The sequence below is a fragment of the Kogia breviceps genome, chromosome 13 (assembly GCF_026419965.1).
Source record: "Kogia breviceps isolate mKogBre1 chromosome 13, mKogBre1 haplotype 1, whole genome shotgun sequence".
Classification (NCBI taxonomy): Eukaryota; Metazoa; Chordata; class Mammalia; order Artiodactyla; family Physeteridae; genus Kogia; species Kogia breviceps.
The window spans coordinates 75068175-75087198 of record NC_081322.1 but is presented as its reverse complement, the minus strand read 5'-3'; the positions used below and the strand labels follow the sequence as shown (position 1 = coordinate 75087198).

Genomic DNA, 19024 nt, shown 5'->3' with positions numbered 1-19024 from the left:
AAACTGCAACTGCAATAAATTAGAAGCTCATTTATGTCTTCATATGACTGCTGCATGCATTGTCTCCTAAAATAAGGAGATTAGAGGAAAAAGTGGACTGGTTTTCTTAACTACCAACTAAAACCTCTCCCAGTGACATGCTAAGATATTTGGAACTGATTCTTCTTTATCAATGGAGGATGAACAAAATATAACCGTCAGCACCGCTTGAACTAATCTCCAACTTTTTCTGTAATATCAGGTAGTTCTTGAAGCAGCACTCTTTCAACAGAGAAAACAAGAAAGAATAGTAAAAGGATGTAAACCAATCTTTGGTGGTCTACATGACTAAAGCTTAAATGAGGTTTTTCAAGTTCAAACATCTCCTGTACAGATAATTACAAGAACATTTTAGATAGATGCTTGTGGATGAGAAGAGCCAGTCAATGGAATGGTCATGCAGCTGAAAACACGTTTTGGGGGGATTTGGATTTTTTTTTTTTAATGGACAAAATTCCAAAATGTCATGCATGTCTGTTCCCCAAAACAAAAATTGAATGACCAAATAAAAAGCAAAACAAGTGACCGTTTCCAGTGAGTACAAAGCATTGTCATTTCCCTGAGGTTTCATCAAGCAAATATGGCATTTTTTGAAAGACAGAAAGATCATGGTTGAAGAGTAAAGGAAACTATATTTTTGAATAAAATGAAAGAGATATATGACAAGAAGAAAGGAAAACAATGTTGAAGTAAACCAAGTATAGAAATTATTGTAATCCCTTAAAAAAACCCCAAAAAACAAAAAACCCTCTTCTGTTGTTAAAACACATATTCTGGGACCTCCCTGGTGGTCCAGTGGTTAACGCGCCGAGCTTCCACTGCAGGGGGCACAGGTTTGATCCCTGGTCGGGGAACTAAAATCCCACATGCTGCACAGTGCGGCCAAAAGAAAAAGAACTTACATTCCCCTATGTTCTCTGAATAATTAGAAAATTAAATTCTGTTTTCTTGATTGTACAATTATACTTACAAGAAACGGTATGTACAAATTTCTTTTTTAGCACTGAACACGTATTTCTTTAAGTATTCTAACTGTCCAGCACTGCCTCAAGTTCACAGCACTTTAAAAATACCCAGCCTCAGGCTGGTTGGTACTGGGGATAGAGGTTATAGAGTGCCGCTTTTACAGGGGGTGGAATTGGTACGTGAAAACAAGCTTGTCCAAACGTCCATACTCAAATGTCAATGAAGAATTAATCACTGCTTCACAATGTGCACACAAGGGCCCACAATGGCACAAATCTTAGAAATATAACTTCTAGAGAGAAGGTCCTGATGAAGTTATATCATTAACCTGGCAATAAATAATATAAGGGACACATGAGCAACTCAAGGCACTCAATCGGAAAAATTCTCAGTATTGCATGATTTAAACCCATGGGGCTGAGTCATCAATTCACAGGGAAGAGGTGGATCTGTTCTATCAAGGTCACGTCCAAAGGTACAGAGGCAGATGAACTAGGCAGAACACCTCTGAAGATAAAAAACAAAATTATACCAAGACTAAGTAGCCAAAGTATTTCCCAAAAGATCTGTGGGTCACAACTGAAGGAGTGACAACAAGAAATAATAACAAAGAACTGTTATTTTACAACAAAAACAAAACCAACCGAGACTGTTGCCATGACAAAGAGCCAGAGGAAAAGCTGTTAACTGAGGGGCTTCCCTGGTGGCGCAGTGGTTGAGAGTCCGCCTGCCGATTCAGGGGACGCGGGTTCGTGCCCCGGTCCGGGAAGATCCCACATGCCGCGGAGCGGCTGGGCCCATGAGCCATGGCCGCTGGGCCTGCGCGTCCGGAGCCTGTGCTCTGCAATGGGAGAGGCCACAGCAGTGAGAGGCCCGCGTACCGCAAAAAAAAAAAAAAAAGAAAGAAAAAAAAAAAGCTGTTAACTGATATTAAGTGTTGCAAGATTTATAAGAATGTGAAAAAAGTGGAGATCGAGCAAGAAAGTCAACACATGGGAATCTTTGGAAAACCTAAGGGCTGGTACGGACCTAAGCATCCTTTAAGGATGGCATTGACCCCAAAAGCAGAACTTGATTGAATGGATTTAAATTACAGCAACCGTCTGGGGAAGAACATGTTACAAATGTGAAGGAACTCTGGGAGAAGCCATCATGGGAGGTGGTCTACTCCTTCAGACCTATAAAAGGGGACAGGCCAGCAGACCCAAGTGGATTAAGCAGGGTGCCAGGGACCAGGAAACACACAGTTCCTCCACACTCTGAGCCATTTTATATGGGCTCTTGTGCAAACTAAAAGTTGGGTGGGAATTTCAGGGGGGAAATCCCTACGTTCCCCAGTTCAATATAAGTCTTGCCCTGAAAATAAATTTTACTAGGTCTCTAATAACTCAGTGATTAAAGACCATTTCATTATTTGAAAGTAAGTACTTTATTCCTTGCTATGTACGGAATAATCTATGGGGCGGTGGAGGACAGTTCCAAACGTTGGTCCTTTTGTTTAAAAAGGTAAGTACACCTGGGCTTCCCAGGTGGCGCAGTGGTTGAGAGTCCGCCTGCCGATACAGGGGACACGGGTTCGTGCCCCGGGCCGGGAAGATCCCACGTGCCGCGGAGCGGCTGGGCCCGTGAGCCGTGGCCGCTGAGCCAGCGCGTCCGGAGCCTGCGCTCCGCAACGGGAGAGGCCGCAACAGTGAGAGGCCCGTGTACCGCAAAAAAAAAAAATATATATATATATATATATATATATATATATATATATACACTTAAGTAAAACAAAAGAGCTCTACTTTTTCTTTCGTTTTAGATTTAAGAACTTTCCGTCTGCCCCTAGTAATAAAAGAAAGCACCTTACAGTGTTTTTCAAATCACCAAATTGGCGACGATGATGGTGGCAATCTACCGTGAGCTAGTTCCTACTGTTTTAACTCAGAGAAGAAACATCTCTTATAAGGGCAAAACTTCCTTCTCTTTTGAATCAGCTTCCTTGAGGCCAAGTGACATGATGGCTGCGACTCAAGACGGCGCCACTTCTAGAAGGAGGCCAGACCCCACCCCTGTACTCTGAGAGCCCTTCTCTGGATCAGCTTCAATGTTTAGTTTCAAATTAAAACTCAAACAGCTTCAACTGGCAAGAGGACAAATGGGAAAGAGGGAGAAACCATTCCTCAAGGAAAGCGGGGGTAGGAATGGAGGTGATGGAGGGACAGACCATGAGAACAGCGGGGAGGACGCCAGGCTGCACGCAAGAAAGGCCATAATGCTTGACTGCACATCACAGAAATGACAAGGCCGTCCCCATGACCGTCTTTGTGACTCACGGACTTCTGGTGGATTCTCAAGAGAACCCTTTTGGTACAGCGGTCCACCGTGGCGGCCCACTTCCTCCTGGCCTCCTCCTCCTCCTCCAGCAAGCACCGTCTCAGGTCCTGCTTCTCGGCCTTGCTCAGGGTCCTGTCTGAGGCAGGACGCACTAGCTGGGTCAGGTTCAGGTGGCTGTACAGGCTGCGCTCCACCACGTACGTGACATTGAACTCGCTGACGGAGGGGCGCCCGCGCACCCTCCTGCCGGGGCCGCCACAGACCCCGCCCCCTTTGGGTTTCTGCCGGAGCAGCTGCAGGTCGCAGGTGGTGCTGTTGATGCCTTTTCTAGAGGGACGCTGGCAGAGGAAAGCTCTAGAACATGAATAATTAGTATCCGTTTTCTTCAAGCGGATCTGCTTCCGGACGCTCTGAACCTCCTCTAGGGACACTAGGAGGTGGTGCCGGCGACGGTGGCTGTCATAGAAGCAAACACCTTCGGTACTTACCCCGTGGCTCAGGGACCCGAGACCCTTCTTCATCTCCCCCTCGGTGAGGGAGCGGGACACCTTCTGGGCCTTGTCATCTTCTGGGTAGGAGAAGAACGTCCCCATCTTCTTGGGGGGCTTGATCAGGCCCCGGCTCTCTCCTTTGCTGAAGGTTTTGACCAACTTGCGGCTGGCACCCCAGGTGTCCAGGCTGCTGGATGATGGAGAAGTGGTGAGAGAGTCTGAATCATCTTCTGGAGGTTTCTCAGGAGAGGCATCAAAGAAAAATGGCTTCTTGTGCACTCCCGAGTACAGGGCAGACCTTTCATCCGGGACCGGGGAATTCTCAAACACCTGTTCCTCCCCGCCTGGAGGGAATCAACACAGACACAGTCATACGGGCTCCTGTCAACAAACCTTTGCGTGCTCTCACAGATTTGTCTTTAGACCCTTAACCCTGCAAAAAATAAGCTAAACCATGCAGCGACCACAGTGATGCCCCCCCCCCAACAATCACTTACCCTCCATAAACCCAGCTCCTGCTTAAATAAATGCCTATAAAAAAAATAAACTGAGCAAATAATGGTTTCACACAGGCTTAATGTTAAAAGGTTTCAGATGCGATTTCTCCTCCTCCTCCTCTCAATATCTTTGTAGACCAAACACCTTAACAGACCTATTAAAAATGGCATTTGGACACTCTAAGCCCATCAATAACACAATATTCCTTAGCATTTAACGATAATTATCCTTCCCAGTGTGCAAGTGCAATCTGCAGAAGCTAGGAATCAGAATCGTTCCCCCTTCTGAAAGGCTCTCCTGTTGAGTCTGGCCGGCTTTTAATAGTCAGAGTGTGATGCATGCCATGTGGCTGACTGATTTTTTTATTGATACATATGCCATTTAAGTAATTAAGTCACCAAGGGAGAAGTTTGGGTGAGGAAACGCCATAAAGGGTCGTAGATTGCAAATGCAACTGACAAATGGTCCCCACTTGATAAGCCAAACACAAAAAGTTGCGGAACTGGGCGATCCAAGACAGACAGACATTCCCATCAACGCAGGCCCTGCTACAAAGCAGCAAGGGCATTTAAGGGCCTGGACACGCAAGCAGCCCCGTGGAGTGTTCCATTTCTTCTCAAGGATTCCAGCTCTTTAAGCCATCACTGGAGCCAGGTATCCAGCCAAGACTTCCAGAGCCCAGTGGAAAGGTTTGGACTTGCTGGCAGGAAAATTGAGTTCTTTTCTGCATGTGTTATGTGAACATGTGTGAGAAAAGAAGTAGGTCAAACTCTGGGTGTAGTGATCCTAACTGGCTGTGTCCCTTTAATTATAAGGAAACTTTTGAGCACTGCAGCTTTCTGCCAGCTGAATTGTGAAGAGGAAAAAGCACCAAGTTCCTTGGAACAGAGGGATGGCACTAAATACACCACCTGGGATGAGGGTCCCAGTGTGTGGTTAAATGTCAAAGATAAAGGGAGAGGATGGCTCGCTCCAGAGGGGGGAAAAGATGAGCGACTGGTAGCAGGCCTTTAAAATTCCAGAAGCTTCTTAGTTTTCCAACTGATGGGAATTACAGTTACAAATATAAAAAGGACTGCTGCTATTAAACACAACCCAAGGTTGACTTTGATGTCAAGGAGATGGTGGTGGCGGAGGGTGTTCAAAATTATATCTGGTCCAAAGTTCTCCATCATCTGTAGCACAAATATATTCACTCAAGAATTATTCCCAGGAGTTTAAAAGCAGGGTCTGTGGTTCTGATGAATACTGGCCGGACCAGAAGCAGTGTGCACACATCGTGAATGTGTCCCGCTCCTTCCTCAGGACACCTAATGTGGACTGGAGACCAAGGGTCCTTACGTTACTAGAAGGAAAAATGGCAACCTCTTCCAGATACAGTCTACCCTCCACTTCCAGGGATGAAGTGATGGGGCTGAGAGGCATAGCCTGGTGGCAGGGGCAGCCCAACAGAGGACTTTTCTCTAAAAGTAGTCCAATCACAGATCATGACTTCATATTTAGCCCAGGTGTCCACAGAGGTGTGCAAAGGCCCTTATTTACTCATAGTCTTAAGGGGCCTTGGGGAAATTAAGGACCTGTCACTCAGCAGTGGTCTGGAAATTTTCTGGATTCTATATTTGGCGTTGTCATCAGAGATTCCAATACTTCCGTGTCACGTTTGAGTTTGGGACCAGCTGGTTCACACATGCCCGTGATGTATGTAGCTCTAATTCCTGGTCCTGGCACGTCGGCATCTGGTAAAGAGTTTGGAGGGAAACATGGCAAATGCTTCCAAAGAGGCCACCTTAGCCTGTGCTGAGGGCAGTCCTCGTGTGGTACAGGTTCTTCTGTCTGTGCCTGACCCAAGGCCTGAAATCCCAGCCCAGACTGGATTCCTTGGGTTTAGAGCATTACTTCTCCCATTCACCTCTGACTTGAAAGTACAAGTATCGAGTCAAAAGTACGACAATCAAGATGCGCTCATTCCATCATCATTTGGCATGTAATTTGCTTCTTGCTCAGCTGAGATCAGAATACAGAAGGAAAGGGGATTCTGACAAGAGGAAGGAGGACACAGGATGGCTTAATGCCAAGAACACAGATCTATGCCCTAGACTCCAGCCCTGGATCCGCTACTCACCCTCTCCATGACTGTGGGCAATTATCTCATCTCTCCAAGTCTGTTTCCTCACCTGTAATAATGCCTACCTATTTTTAAAATTTTATTTTATTTTATTTTATTTTATTTTATTTTATTTTTTTGGCCATGTCGTGAGGCTTGTGGGATCTTAGTTCCCCAACCAGGTATCGAACTCAAGCCACAGCAGTGAAAGCGCCAAGTCCTAATCACTGGACAGTCAGGCAATTCCTCCTGCCTACCTGTTTTATTAGTATCTATTATAAGGCTATTGAGAGGATACAATTAAATGAAAAGAGATATGTGAAGGTACTTCATAAGCTGAAAAGCACTGTACAGAAGCTAATGATTCATTAGCAGGTTACAGATGAACTGGAGAAATGAGGGAAGGGAGTGGGTGGGTATCAGCTTTAGGCAGAAGACACAGAAATGGCTGCATGAAGGGCGCTGCCCTGGCCTACAAGTTCATTATCATCTAAGGCCATGCATGCCCCAGATAAGGACTTGCAACTCAAGTTCCAAGGGGAAGACTGGGTGATGGATTGTAACTCTCCTGGCTTTTCCAAGACCCCAGAGCTGGGGGGTGAGAAAGGAGGTGGGAGCAGAGTACAGACCCGGGAGGTAGAGGAGACAGGCTGCTCAGACGTTAACTCCGGGTCTCCGGCCAGCCGGCTCGGTGACCATGAGGAAATTACTTCCCCTCTTTGTGACTGTCGGAGTTTCCTTATTTGTGAAATGAGGGTAGTATTAGTGCCTGCCTCTGATGGCTATTCTGAAGATGACCTATTAACAGGAACATAACACCTAAAGTGTTTAGGAAACTGGCTGGCACACAGGAGGCTCTCCATAAATGCTCATCATTATTCAGACAACTTAGTATTGGCACAGGTATGAGGGAAGTCAAAAGGATCAGCTCTTTGAAGGCCCAGGGGCAGGAGGAGGGGTTATGGGGAGTATGACTCTCTCCAGCTTTGCAAAGCAGGTGCCAAGGTGGCCTCTCTGTACCAGCATCAGTTCTGTTGCTACTGAGGAACCGCAGAAAGTTCTACCATGCAAGGGATGGAGGCGTCCTCATCTAGCACGGTGTTGGGTGCCGCCTGCGGTGGATGACCTCAGCTGCACACACACGTGGGGGCTCTCCTGGTGACAGTGGCAAGCCTGGTCAATAGCACCCCAGCTCCCCAGACACCGGACGTGTCACCGGGAATTCAAACTCACTAAATCCATCTTCCGTCTATGACACCTAATTCATACCAAGATGAATCAAAGTTCAGAGCTAAAAATCCGTATAGTTATTACTTTTTACCCTACAGCTACCAGCTACCTCTTTTGGTATATTTCCCCATTTTTTCAACTATGTCTCTCAGAGATAGTTGAATTGATTTATTCTGACATAAATATACAAATGAGAATATTTCTGCATTTTTATGAGTGTTAATTCTAGTGGAAAGGCTGCCCCAACACATATGACTGTCACATATGAAGGGGCTCCTGGGTGGTAGGCCCAGGACCAGGTACTTCTCCCATTTATCTCATTTATGGACACGACCCACCAATCTATGCATGATATATGAGATTTAATTTTGGCAAGCACGCATGAGGTTTGTTTTAAAAATGCAACGCTCCCAAGGTTGAATGATGGCTCTTCCATATGGTTCTACTTAATATTTACCAAACGACACTGTGTGTGATTTCAGTAAGAGCTGCCACGGGGAGAGGAAGTCAGGCTATATTCTGTCCTATGAAATCATGACAGACAGGCAGGTATTAAAACAGCCAAATGTAAATCAGCATTGCACCCGGAATTACCATGCAAAAGACACCCAGATGAAACCCTGGAACTAAACACAACTCTAAGTTTATGAAAGTGGCCGTGAAGCAGATAGAGTCTCTCTCCCTCTGTTTCTCTGTCTCTCTCCTCTTTTCCTTTCCCTTTTTATCTCCACTTTCCCACAGTTACCCCCTCACCTTCAGTATTCCTCCAGGGGATTTAAACTGATAATTACATCAAACAAAAATTTTAAGAACAGCAGTAATAACAACAAAAAACCCTCATCTATTTAAATAAAGGGGAATTCAGTTCCCTCCAAGGTTTGATATATGTACAACAAAAAAGCCTCTATAATGATATTTTTTAAACCTACATGTTAAAATTTTGAACTTCCTCGCAATGTAGATGTGACGCTTTAACAAGTAATGTGCTTAAAAAAAAAAAAAAAAAATTCTTTCCAGTATTTCCTTCAATTCACTAATTGTTTTCCAAACAGGAAATCTTACTCTCTTATTGGAACTTTTTGGAAGAATTTTACAAGATGCTGCAAACACACTTTACTAACAATAAGGAAGATGGACACGATTGAGATTCAAACTGTCATAACTGCACTTCAAAGGTTAACTATTCATTGCAATAAATCCAAGCTCATGCCCCTTTTGACATTATTGCTTCCTCTGACAAGTGGCTTAGCCAGGGATCTAGCTCTTAAGGATCCACGTAGAATGTGAGGTCCTTAAAGCCTCATTGGAACTGAGACTTGAGACTGTTTACAGGAAGAACAAATCATCCCTCAGAGATCTGAAAGGACATTAAGTGCCTCGTTTGTTAGATGTTTGTTTGAGATGGAGGTATATTAAATTGGGACTAAATTCACAGGGTTAGAACCACCATCCTTCTGGGAGCAGAGGCTTACGCTCAGAAGGTGTTATAAAATAAAGTTTATATAAAATGGTATAAGGCCAAAATGAAAGCCGTACCACATCTTGAGAAGATTTCATTGTCACACACTAGCCATTTCCCATCTTTGTAATGTTTAAATAACTAAGCCCCTGGAATGCTGGACGCCAGGATCGTTCATTCCAGAAGGTACTGAGTGTTGCCCTGCTCACCTGCAGACCCGAATTCTCCCTCTGCACGCCTCAGCCAGAACTCAACCCGTTTTCTACTTTCACGTTTTCTACCGATAGACGGACTCCAAATGATCTACTTTGGAATAAGCAGGGTGGAGTTTGCTTTTTTACCTTCAGTGCTGGGCTTCTTCATTTCTTCCACCCTGATTAGTTTCTTCCTCACTCTGCGAGTGGAGTTCACCAGCTTGTGCAACCTCTTAAACTTCACCGAGTCCTCAGCTTCATCATCTGACTGTTCTCTTGACTGGCAAAGAAACAAAGGAAAAGTTAATCAGATAACTGCCCGGTGCAGCTCCGCCTCACTGCCAGTCTGAACTCTGGCACTTCTGCGGCTGAAATTGGGGCACCTACAAAGCTGCCCAACAGGTTCTTGGAGCAACACGTATCATCACCTGAAGTTCTAATCTGGTGGAGAATTAGGTCCTAGGCACCACAACACACACCGATGCCCTGGCCCGGCATGTGGTGCATTTGTCTCAATGGATTCCGGGTCTCTTTTAGACAACTCGGGCAGGATGCTCTCCTAGGCTGGCCCTGTAATTCCAGTTACACTGCTGTGGTTTGGGCCAGGCTCTCTGTCTGGCCCATCGGGACTCGCTGTTTAACGTGGTCATCGACTACTTCTCCAAACCCAATTTCTGTTGACTTGTTCCAGTCCTCCCCGAAAATCAAAAGCAGCAGGGCAGGAAAATGGAAGAGATGCAAAAAGCCATCTTCAGTCCCATTTTAGAGGACCGTCTGCCACATCTCAGCCATCCCTCCCTCGGCCTCTCCCAGCTCCTTCCGAGAGCCCACAAGGCAAGCATGGGGACAGGCCCTGCATTCCTCCACGAGGGACAAGGGAAAAAGCTGACCTTTTCAGCCATACAGCCCTGTCCATATTCCCCAGCATCCCATTTCGTTCTGCAGTGATTCAAGTATGCTCAGTCCAGCTGTTTTCCCTCAAGTATCAAACATTACAGAGCGAGGGAGAAAAAAAAAAGTCTCTCTGCAGCAGTGACCCAAGCGAAAAACAATCCTTTCCTTGTGAACAAAATGCGGTCTCGTTTCCAAGTTAGCTTCAACATTCAACATGCAGCTTCCTCTGTTTTATCTGTTCAAAATGTGAAACGGAGTCTCCAACTCAGTGGACGTGCTGCCCGGGCCTGGCGCGCAGGTATCCCCGCGAGCGCAGAGCCCGGCGGAAGCGCGCAGCCTCCACGGAGGAGCCCAGGCCGCTCGGAGCGGCTCCAGTTCACCCCGCGCGGCTCCAGTTCACCCCGCGCATCCTGCCAACAGCCTTCTCTCCATCTCCTCCAACCTAGTTCACTGACAGAGTCCGGAGAGAAATGCCTCCAACCAAAACCAAACCACATCTCCGAACACGAGCCTAATAAGGAGAACTCCCCCCTCCAAGAAATGCTCTCGTTAATCCCAATTTTATAGAAACTAAATAGGTAAACAAGAGTTAGCAGAGAACAGTTCAAGAGGAAATGAGGTAGGGATTAGATTAATTACTTAGGCAGAAAAAAATAGTGCCTGCTGTGAGTCCACCAGTATTTCTGTAGCACTCTGGCCCTACGTAAGGGAGATACGACCCATATCATGGCCTCTGTCCTCGCCCCGGAGTTCCCAGCACTGGAGCCATGGCACTTTCTCACTGCAAAATTATAAGCAAACCATTAACTCGCTAAAGAATAATTATTATAACCCATGAATGGCGAGTCATCGGGACAGGGGTATTTCTCAGGCTTCCCCTTCTGTGAAGTATGTCCATGTCCAATTTCTTTAAAGGTCCTAGGTAAAATAGTGCATGCACATTTCAGAATTAAGGTTAACTGCTGGTTACCCGGGTAATGAAGAGAAGAAATCGACGCCCAGATAATAGGGGAAGGAGGATACACTGCATGCTGGTGATCAGGCTTAAGGCATTTGGTCTAAAACTTAAAATGTCAACAAATTAAAATAATAAGTACAGCTTCTACTACATAATGGCAATTGTCTGATTTGAATTTTACTTTTTCTTGGATGAATTGTTGGTTTGCGATGGAACGGTCAGAGTGGTCAACCAGAGGAATGAGAACTTGGTTAGCCCTCATTCTGGGTAATCAGCACCTGAAGAAAACCGCACTGCATGGAATTACACATAAACACTGAAAAACATTCTGCCTTCTTGATGTCTCTCAAAAGTCAAGTACTTCTAATAGAAGAGTCAACACTTGATTACAGAAAGCTTCTGTACCTACAAATCTAGACCATCTATAACCCTCACATTAAAAAGTTCTGAAGTCAAGTGAAAATGAAATAAGCACAGGTTGTCCATAAATAAGATTCAGGAAGCTGCATCACAGGATGAAGACCACTCATACCTAGCCTGGGGGTTGCTGGTGGTGGTGTGCACGGGGGCTGGGGGAGAAGTAAAAAGAGAAATGGGACCTGGAAAGGAGTAATACAAAAATCTTGAGTCCACGAAGACACAAATCACTTGTAGGAAACAGACCACCGGAAGGAGCTTTTCAGGGAGAAATCAAAACAGTTAAACCAGGACAACAGATTTAAAGGCAATGACCTCCCCTACCCCACCCCATGCCGCACCAGTCCTACTTTCCTCTGCCCCAGATTCACTGGGGCGAAAAAGAACATATTCCAGGTACTTATTTAATTGCTTTCACATGTTCCATCTACTGTTGAGGAACAAGAACTCTCTAGAACTTTGAATTAGTGTTATTTTTCTTTTTCTTTAAAAAAACAAAGTCTGGAGGTGTTTGCCACTGACAAATCACAAATCATAGCAACCAATAACTTTCTTTGCATTAGCATGGTTTTGAACACTAGATGAGATAGATGCAGCACCATTTATATGGAGACATGTAGGATAAAACCAAAGTCATTCAAGATATATACATATATCTTATTATTATCATTTTAAAAATAGAAAATCTCCTCTTAAGTGAGCCCAGAAGCCACTGGAGGTAGTTGAACAGTGTATCCCAAGGATGCTTTTTATCGAGAGAGGTGTTGACTTCTCACTTCCTTCTGAGTCCAGAGGAAAAAGAGTTGTGAAATACTTGCCTTTAAAAAATTCTCCCCAGCTGTTTCAACATAAAGACTCTGTAAAGGGCATGCAGTTTTCTTTTAAACTAAGGAGTAAAGCTTAAACTCCTCATTTCACGTGTCTCCTTTTAAATAAGCATGTGCCACTTCCCAAATGCTGAAGAAAAGACTTGTCTTTTTATTCAGAAAATACACCCCCCAGAGATATATGTGTGAGATGGAGGTGTGAGAATTTTTTAAAATTAAGAAACAGATATGGGTATATAAAGAAAACCTCCACACCTAGAGGAACTTTGTAGAAGATGAGGGAAATCTGCAATGTATATAAAATGAATGATTGATTCCAAGAAATAGACTCAGAGTTATTAGAAAACAGGTTTTAAATAAACTACAGTGAAAAAAATAACAGTGTATGTTTAGATAAATTCAAACACGAGATGGTATCTCTTCCCCTCCCTGTCCTAGCCCAGGTCAGAGTGCTAAGATAAACTTTAGTTTGACCAGCTTCTAAATTAGAAGGTGAAAACTCAATCATCTGAATAACCCCCCCCACCTCCAAACCTGTAGTAGAAAAGGCAATTGATTTACCCCACCAAAGGATGTGGATTTACAATACTGTAAATAGAAACATTTAATTTCCAGCCTCTCTATTGCCTATTTTTCCACCAGAAAGCCCATATGGCTCAACTTTTAATTACTTTGGCTAATGCTATATGTAGTAATTCTGTGGTGAATGCTTAAGTGTTTCATTTCTGGTTTCCATGGCAACATTACATCAGATTGCAGACAGCTGGCTCCACAGTTTTAAACCATAACAAATTGACCAAGCCAAGGCACAAAACTATAGCTGCTTTAAAGAGAGAGTACACAATTCGCCTGCCAGGGTGCTGAATGAGGAGGAGCCTATGGGGCCCTTTTGGCTTGTGACGGAGGGTGGAGCCTCCCTCCTTCTCGGCTTCTTTTGGAACATGTGCGTCCTTGACACATCTGCAATGTTCTAATGGGAAAGACATGGAGCCAGCGTGGAGAACTTTTTATAACACAGCTACATTAAGGATAATCAGAAAAAAAGGAACACAATTAATAGCATCTGTAGATACAAAATGTGTGTGCTGGATGAAGCAAAGTCAAAGCATCCCCTTATTGTTCAACTGAAGCCTGTCACTGCAGCTCGGTAACAGATGCTTCACTCGCCCCTGACCTTGTAACAAACAGTTCTTGCAAATCATGATGTGCCAGAACAAATGCTTTCCAAAAGCTGCGTGGCACAGTTGCGCAGGCACAGGAGTAACGTGCTGTAATAAAGATTAAACTGAACTTGCAAGGAGCAACTAGAACCGTTTGGGGGACCGCTGGAGACCCTTGCTGAGCACAGGATTACAGCTGTGCCTTTTGCAGAAACGCACTTACTCAGCTTGCTTCCCCAGCTCCAAACACGTAGCATGCTGTCCCGACTAAGTTAACTCATCTCGCCCCCCGAACTACGCACGCGAACACGACATTTATGCACTTCTGAAAAGTATTCTGAAACTGGCGATATATCCGCCTGTGAAATTCACACGATGTCGACGGCGTAAACTTTCAAGTTAAGAGAAGGAAACCGATCGTAGGTTTATGAAAAGCCGTGTGCAAAGCTGCCCGAAACCAAGTCTTCCGCACGAGAAGCCTCCACAAGTGGCAACGAAGCTCCCAACCCCACGAACCCCCAACCCCTCGCGTGCCCGCTTTATTCTCAAAATAATATTCACTCCTCTCCTCCAAAAGCTATGCCTTAGTATCGGGTGATCAAGCTAGGAAAGAATGCTCTGGGTAATCAGGTAGGGAAGTAAACAAAGGAAGAAGGATGAATCTAGAAGAATCTGAATAGGAAAGACGGAAGCATCATAGCCGGGAACAAAAAAATAAAAGCTCTTCCTTGCAGTGACGGAGAGCACATTTCTCCCTTCACGTGAAGCGTGTCCAGCGAACTTACCGGCTTCGGCATTGAGCAGGCCTCAGGGGTGATTCTGAGCTCGTCCGGGACCCCCGCCCCCTCCCCACTCCAAGCGCGTCTTCACTCCTGCTTGTCACCTCTGTAATCTCAAAGTGACGGTGAGGCACTCCTCGAACATGCTCCCTGGGAGTTACATGATCGGGCAGGCTCTGCCGGCACAGCTTACAATCCGGAGGAGAAGAAAGTGAAGACACTGGTTTCAATTAGCTGCTCGCTGCCTGCTGCCTGATCCCTCAGTTCCTCGCTAACTGCATAACTTGTAAGAAAGGCAGAAGTCATCAGCTCTAAGCAAATCTCCTATTCACCACAAGGAAAAAAGGGAGTGTTGTACGTGGCAAACAATCCCTGTTTTCACTGACGAAGGCTCCCTGACCTCCCGCTGGCCTCCAGTTCCTTAATTACTGTCTATGGAATTCCAGAGAAAGAAAAAAAGAACGCGAGAATCTCAGCAAATCCGGGACAAGGGCTCACCCTCACGAGTGACTGAACTGAAAAAAGATCTTTTTTGCAGATAGTCTCCCCAACACCCCCTGAAGGGAGTCGTCGCAATTGAAAATAGACACCTTCCAAGGGCTATTTTTTGAAATTCCTGAATTAAAACTTATGATTGTGGTTTTCTCCTCAAGTTGTCACTTTCTGTCTCTCTCCCGCTTTGGTTTTTTTTCCTCTTCTATTTTAACCACTAGAGTAAGTGTAGGTCCCATTCACTGATGCTTCTAAAACTGTCTTAACCCAATTGTTTCAACGATCACTTCAGAGCAGCTGAGTTCTCTTGGATTCTAAAATGTGAGCAAAGGGGACACTAGACGGTCACTGAATTTTCTCAGGGCTGTCTAGGGAGCGACGTCACATTCTGTTACTTAAACGGAACACCATCTAAAAAGGCAGGACGGAAAACCCATGTGAAGTTTCAGAGGCACAGGTTGTACATCATGTCTGTATTTTCAGGGCTAAATTCATTCAGTGGGGTAAGTCATGTATTCCCATTGTGTCGTCCGAGCTACCCACTCCTAGGTGCCTCTGACTGTGTGGCTCTTTATTTATGTACTATGCGAGGGCCCCTCTCTTGGTAGGACATCACATAGCAGAGATCCTGGGGTATCACAGACGGCCAGAGCTCACCCTCTCTTCCTGGGCACCTGTCCTGCTCTCCTTCCCTGGGTCCTTTGGCATTTCTCACTCTGCATGAAATTCCCTTTCCCTCAATGTTTCTGCCCCCAAAATGTCTCCTCCCATCATTTATCGAATTTCCTATTATTTCCCCCCACAGTGGTTCGCCACACCTTCCCTATACTGTCTGTTCGCCTTTTCACAAAGCCATTCCCCGATGCCCTCTCTGGTTTCACGTCCACCCCCTTCCACACTGCCATCTGAGGACCCACACGTGCCACAAGTGGTGGCAGTGCTATCCCAATGTGGGACTTCAATCACCCACATTTATCAAATGCTCACAATTCCCAGGCACTCTGCTGAGTATCTGCACACATGATCTCATCGCACAGACAGTAAATGGCAGAGGAAGATTGTGACACTTCACGGTTTTGCTCCTGCACCACCCTAACTCGACCCGGGCTTCCTTCACCCAAGACTGACAAGCACACTGCATGCACCATTGTGTTGAGAATTCCTTAAGACTGTCAGTAGAAGTCTCACTTGCATTTCTTTGTTACCTCATGAAAACTAAGAAAACGTGCATGCCCCAAAGACAGCGGGGAAATACTCATAGACTTTGGCACTAGAACAGCCTGGCATTATTTTCCAAGTCCTCCAGCAAATCACTCTACTCCTATGGGTCTTAGTGCTCCTCCACGTAAATTTCATCTTATAACATTTGTGTTAAAGTGTGGATGTTTCACAAATTTTGTATATAATTGTGTATAATCGACCACCGTTGCTCGGAGCTCAGTAAGTGCTTATTACATCGGCATTCTCTCTATTACTGATTGGAATTCAAACAAGAGCTATTTTGATTCTTGCAAACTGTTGTTTTAGGTGCCATGTAAATAGCAAAAACACATGAAAGCAAGTGAAAATGGCCAACATTTGAGGCTGAGTCTGAACAGGTTGTCTAGGTACACAGAAGATTCTGGGCAGGATTCAGAGCCAGAACTCTGGAATCCCGCAGACATAGGCAGAGGTCTCCTTTATGCCACTTGTGAACTCTCATTTATAAAACAGGCAGTGACAAGCTTCTTAGGGTCCTTTGAGAGAATGAAGGGAGACCTTAACTGTGAGGCCTGGAGCCTGGAAGGTCCTGAAACCTCGACAGTGTGAGATCGAGGGAGCTGGGCCTCAGGAGCCAGGTTTTGTGAGGCAGGTGGAGGGAAGGACCCATCTCCTGCTTCTCCTCCCAGTGGCCTCCTCTTGTCCACCCCCCTTATTTTTGGCTGCACCAAGCAGCATGCAGGATGTTAGTTCCCCAACCAGCGATCAAACCTGTGCCCCCTGCAGTGGAAGCTCAGAGTCTTAACCACTGGACTGTCAGGGAAGTCTTTTACCCCCCTTTTTAACTGTCATGCAGCCACTCTCAGAGGAGGGGCCACATATTTATGGAGACACTCCATGTAGGGAGCTACATGGGCACCCAGCCAGGGCTTCTCTTTCAGAAGACAGGAGAGACCACAGGGACAGGGACCATGTCCATTCCCCTCCTTGGAAGTGGGGTGCCCAGTGCACCAGTGGGCCTGCAGCAAATAACGCACGTAGAATGAAGAAGTTCAGACTCTCAGCCCCATAGCTCCCAGTCCTTTCCTGTGTATCTGAGTAAACTGTGGGATATTTGAAAGACTAGCCTGGTCCAGACCACGCTGAAACGTTTCTTGGTGGAGGGAAGGTGGAAACAGGGCAGATCAACTTCACAAAGGAAGAGCATCGCTGGTCTTGTTCACTGGGTAGTGGACTTGAACTTAGCCAGCACATAGTAAGTACACAAATTTGCAGAGGACAGATTTGAGCATCTGACTCCCACTCGAAGGAACTATTCATTAGGTGCTCAGAGCGAAGTCCAAAGGCCATATTGTGAAAAGTAGGACTGAGTGGTAAGAGCCCTTACTTCCAGTTTCTGAGCATGTTACTCTCAGCTATGCAGACACTATGTGGAAACGGCCTCTCATAGCACCTGGTTCTCATACTGCGACTTCGTCACAGCATCTCAGATACCCCGTCTCTCACATGCCCGCACACCTCTGCACTTGAGCATTCCCCTTTGGGGAATATCTCTGCCCACTCCCATCTACTTCCCTAGCTCCTACTCATCCTTCAAGATTCAGTTCAGGGCTTCCCTTGTGGTGCAGTGGTTAAGAATCCGCCTGCCAATGCAGGGGACACGGGTTCGATCCCTGGTCTGGGAAGATCCCACGTGCCGCAGAGCAACTAAGCCCATGCGCTGCAACTACTGAGCCTGTGCGCCTAGAGCCTGCAACAAAGAGAAGCCATCGTGATGAGAAGCCTGCGCACCGCAACGAAGAGTAGCCCCACCCCCACCCCCGCTCTCTGCAACTAGAGAAAGCCCGCGCGCAGCAACGAAGACTCAACGCAGCCAAAAAAAAAGATTCAGTTCATGTGTCACCTCCTCTGGAAAGCCTTCCTAGCTTTCCTCCTCATCTTCCTTAGGCCAGGTGACTGCAAAACAACCTAACAGACTTTCTCTTAGGACTTAGCTCAATACATTATTGCAGTATTACTAGCCCTTCACTAAACTTCAAGAGGACAAAGAGCACTGTCATTTCCATTCCTCTATCTGTATTTCAGTAACATTTATTGTTTATTCCTACTAACACAAGATATATTTTTAATTAGAAATTTTGGAAAATGCAGATACAGAAGAAAAGAGAAAGGAAATACTTATTATCTTCCTAATCATAAAAGTTAGTAATATTTTGGTTTATATCTTCATACACATGGTTTATATCTTCATACACACACGCACGTGCACAAACACACAACATACTTTTATGTTATTTTTTTTTAAACAAAAAAGGATGACCTTGTGATCTTTAGCTTTAGCTGTTCCACCCCCCAACAGTTACTATCAAGGTCCCCAAAGCCTCCCTCAAATGAACACAGGTGTAAATAGAAACAAAGTGCCCACTTATAATTGTGACCCTCTGAGCCACACTGCTACCTCTTAATGTTTCCTTTAGAGAAACCCTGGGGCCCTCAATGTACACTGTTCAAACTGTTTTATAACTTGCTTTTAAAAATTAATATGTTTTGAACATTTCTCCACATCAACAAATATTCAAAAAACAAAATATGACAATACATTAATGATTCAATAGTATTCAGACAACAGAAGTACACCATACTTTACTTAAATACTATCCTCAAGCATTGGACATGTGCATGTTTCCAATTTTTCAATATTGTAAAATATACTCTGATGAACACGGTGGTAAAATTTCTAATGCATCTAATACATTCTTTCTTTAGAATAAATGATTAGATTGTTGAACTGATGGGTAAAGAATGGGCATATCATTAAGTCTTTTGATACGTTTTAACAATTTGCTCAGAAGAAACACTGTATTATTTTAAAATCTCACAAGTAGTATAAAAAGAGTACCTACTTCTTCACACAACTGACAACACTGAACATTACAATATTCTTCCCCACTGAGACAATTAAAGATCATATCCATATTTGAGATAAATAGATATTTC

The 19024-nt window shown here is 45.0% G+C and overlaps 1 protein-coding gene across 13 annotated transcripts in view; it reads right to left on the bottom strand.

Annotated features, from left to right (window-relative positions):
- SASH1 (SAM and SH3 domain containing 1) overlaps positions 1-19024 on the bottom strand; it is a 668710-nt gene that overhangs the window by 27704 nt on the left and 621982 nt on the right. For 7 of the 13 annotated variants that reach the window (XM_067010989.1, XM_067010984.1, XM_067010983.1 and 4 more), the window contains 2 exons: positions 9448-9580; positions 3324-4159 (listed from right to left, as the gene is read on the bottom strand). In XM_067010989.1, coding sequence (XP_066867090.1) covers positions 3324-4159; positions 9448-9580 — 969 coding nt within the window. Of the gene's footprint in view, positions 1-3323; positions 4160-9447; positions 9581-14341; positions 14830-19024 lie in introns of those variants that run through there. The other 6 variants (XM_059083442.2, XM_067010988.1, XM_059083440.2 and 3 more) reach the window with 3 other exon arrangements.